Raw genomic sequence first — 2,550 nt, 5'->3', positions numbered from 1 at the left:
GTCGACGTCCTCCTCCTCTCCCCCCCCGCCGCCGCCTCAAACTCGAAGTGATTGAAAGCCGACTTCAAAGTCGCCGACTTTTTCAACTTCCTCGCCAGTTTCGCCGGCATCTCCCCTGCCGCCGGTTTCGTGTCCGACCGGCTTCGTGTTATGTTGCAGTTCTCATCGGGTTCGGGCTCGGGGTTGGATTCGGGTTCGGGCTGAGTTTCTGATTCGGGTTCGGGTGTTTCGACGGTTTGGGGTTCGGTTGGGCGGTGAGAGGAGTAGAGGTTGAAGGATTTGAGGCGCTCGAAGAGGAGGGAAGAAGGGGAGCGGGAGAGCTTGGGAGCGGGCCCGGCTTCGTTGCGGGGCCCACGGGAGGAGATGAAAGCAATGGTGCCGATGACGAGGTTGAGGAGGAGGAAGAGGACGGCGGGGGTCAGATAGCTGAGGACGACGTGGAGCATTTTCACCCCCACCTTTTTTTTGATTTTTATTTTTTTTATTTATTTTCCTTCCTTCTTCCTGTTCTTGTTTGTGGTTTGCAGAGAGGCAGGGAGGGGGAGGGGAGGAGTAACGAGCAGAGGGGGGCGCTTATATTGGGGATCTCGAGGAGAGGGAGCACGTGGGGCACGTGGGAGATGAGGACAGGACTTGGGGTGTGAACACTAATAAAATGACCGAGTGTTGATTGACTTAAAAGTTCGTACGCATTGATAACCCCTAATGTTTTTGTTAATGGAGGTTAATTTAATGTTGCTTGCCCATGTACTTATCTGCATCAGGAGTGTCTCGTCGCTGGAAGCACCCTAATAATAATTCCCTAAACGCACCGAAACGGGGTGTGCGACAGTTCATCTCTGCAGAAGATATCCTTCAATTGCGTTGTAAATAAATAAATAAATAACACTTGTTCAGCTTGCGTCCCTGCAGCATGAAAAAGTTGTCGTAGCGGCGGTCAGGAATCTGATGGAAAACTATAATCGCGTGAGGCTGTAATCAAACGCATTTATTGCTTCAGCTTCACCTACTTAATGACATTCTTTAATTACCGTAGACAAAACAAGGCTAAATTCCGAAAAGTACCATTAGCATTTGACTATTAGTTAGAATACCCTCCGTAACTTTTAAAACATTGGAAAACACCACCTTAACTTGGGGGTTATCGGAAATTCTTCTTTTAACTGTAATGTTTTATTAAAAAGAACCCTAGCAGTGGTTGCCACAACTTTCACATCGGTAGATAAAATTATGCGGGGGATATTTTATTTAGTGGAAGTTGTTGTTTACATTCTTATGTGGCTTTCTGAAAAAATCTTAAAGTTCTAGTTGTTTTTCTGATAACGCCTAAATTTAAGGGTGATTTTCTGTTTTTTTAAGTTACGATTTTTTTTAATGTAGCCTTAGAACGACAAGTAATGAATACATACTGTTTTTCAACTACACTAGCATATTGGCACATGCCATGCGTGTGCAAAAATATTCAGTTATATGATTCGCCTTACATTTTGATTTAATAGTTTGCTTATGATTTAATTTATTCAATTTTATTATGGAGCTCTGCATAGAAAATGTATCTCAAACTATTGCTTATCATTTAAATCTATCCTTAACACAACTTTACTAAGTAGCTTTCTAATTGAGGATAATATAACTGAAGTAAGTGATTAAAAAAAGGGAAATGGGGATATTACAATTTAATCATGTGTGTATTATCATTTCATGATTTAGAATGTTCTAGAATTTTTTTTAAAAAAAAAAAGAAAAGAAAGAAAATAAATGTTTCTCTCGAAAAATTACAATCTTAATTATTGTAGTCCCAATCCTATTCTCACGTCATAATTTAGAATCTTCTAGAAATAAGAATGAAAAGAATGGAAAAGGAAAAAATATATATATCTTGCTACCATTTTACCCAACAAATTATAATAAAAAGGAGGAAAATATCACCTGTTATCCAACTTTTGCTACCTCCATTATGTTCGTTGTATAGTAGTATAGGTATTCACAATGATGGTTGTTGACAATGAGTCCAAATTAAGCACAATGGTGTTTGATGAAATCTCGCCTGGTAGTACCTATTTTCTAATGGAACCCGAAGACAAATCAGACCAGATATTGCTTGAGTCCGGGTCTGGCTATCTCTGGTTACCCCGTAGACTCGGATTCGGACTTGGGAACATCACAAAAAACACTTTCGTAGCAAGATTAGACTCCAGTAAATGAGTCCTGGTCCCAATCTAGTAACTGCCTTATCCCTCCCCCCGGAAACTACTTTAAAAGTGAAAAAATTATGTCAAGGCCCTAATTTTCATCAGCTCATGTGAGTAGCCCCTTCAACATTTCTCCCATGTATAAAAGCCCTCAAAACCTAAAAAAAGTGTGATTTAGCCCATATTCCCTGCCAACTAAGTACAAAGAGAAAAAAATATAAAACCTAAATATACTCTTATTTCCTTCTCTCTCTTCTCTCCTTATCTTAATCTTCATGGTTGCTCCTCCCTTCTCTCATCTACTTCTCTCTCCTAACTCTAATCTTCCTCCTCTCTCCCTCTTCCTCCTTTTTCCCTT

General features: G+C 40.5%; 1 protein-coding gene across 1 annotated transcript in view; it reads right to left on the bottom strand.

Moving 5' to 3' along the window:
* The window catches only part of LOC109837551, a 1,562-nt gene extending 1,006 nt beyond the window's left edge, over positions 1-556 (bottom strand). Inside the window, exon 1 of the mRNA XM_020405854.1 lies at positions 7-556. Within this exon, the coding sequence (XP_020261443.1) occupies positions 7-446 (440 nt within the window). The 5' untranslated portion in view covers positions 447-556. The remainder of the gene's footprint in view (positions 1-6) is intronic.

Source organism: Asparagus officinalis, chromosome 1, assembly GCF_001876935.1.
Source record: "Asparagus officinalis chromosome 1, Aspof.V1, whole genome shotgun sequence".
NCBI classification, from domain to species: domain Eukaryota; kingdom Viridiplantae; phylum Streptophyta; class Magnoliopsida; order Asparagales; family Asparagaceae; genus Asparagus; species Asparagus officinalis.
Note: the sequence above shows the minus strand (reverse complement) of the source record. Positions and strands in the feature narration are given on the sequence as shown.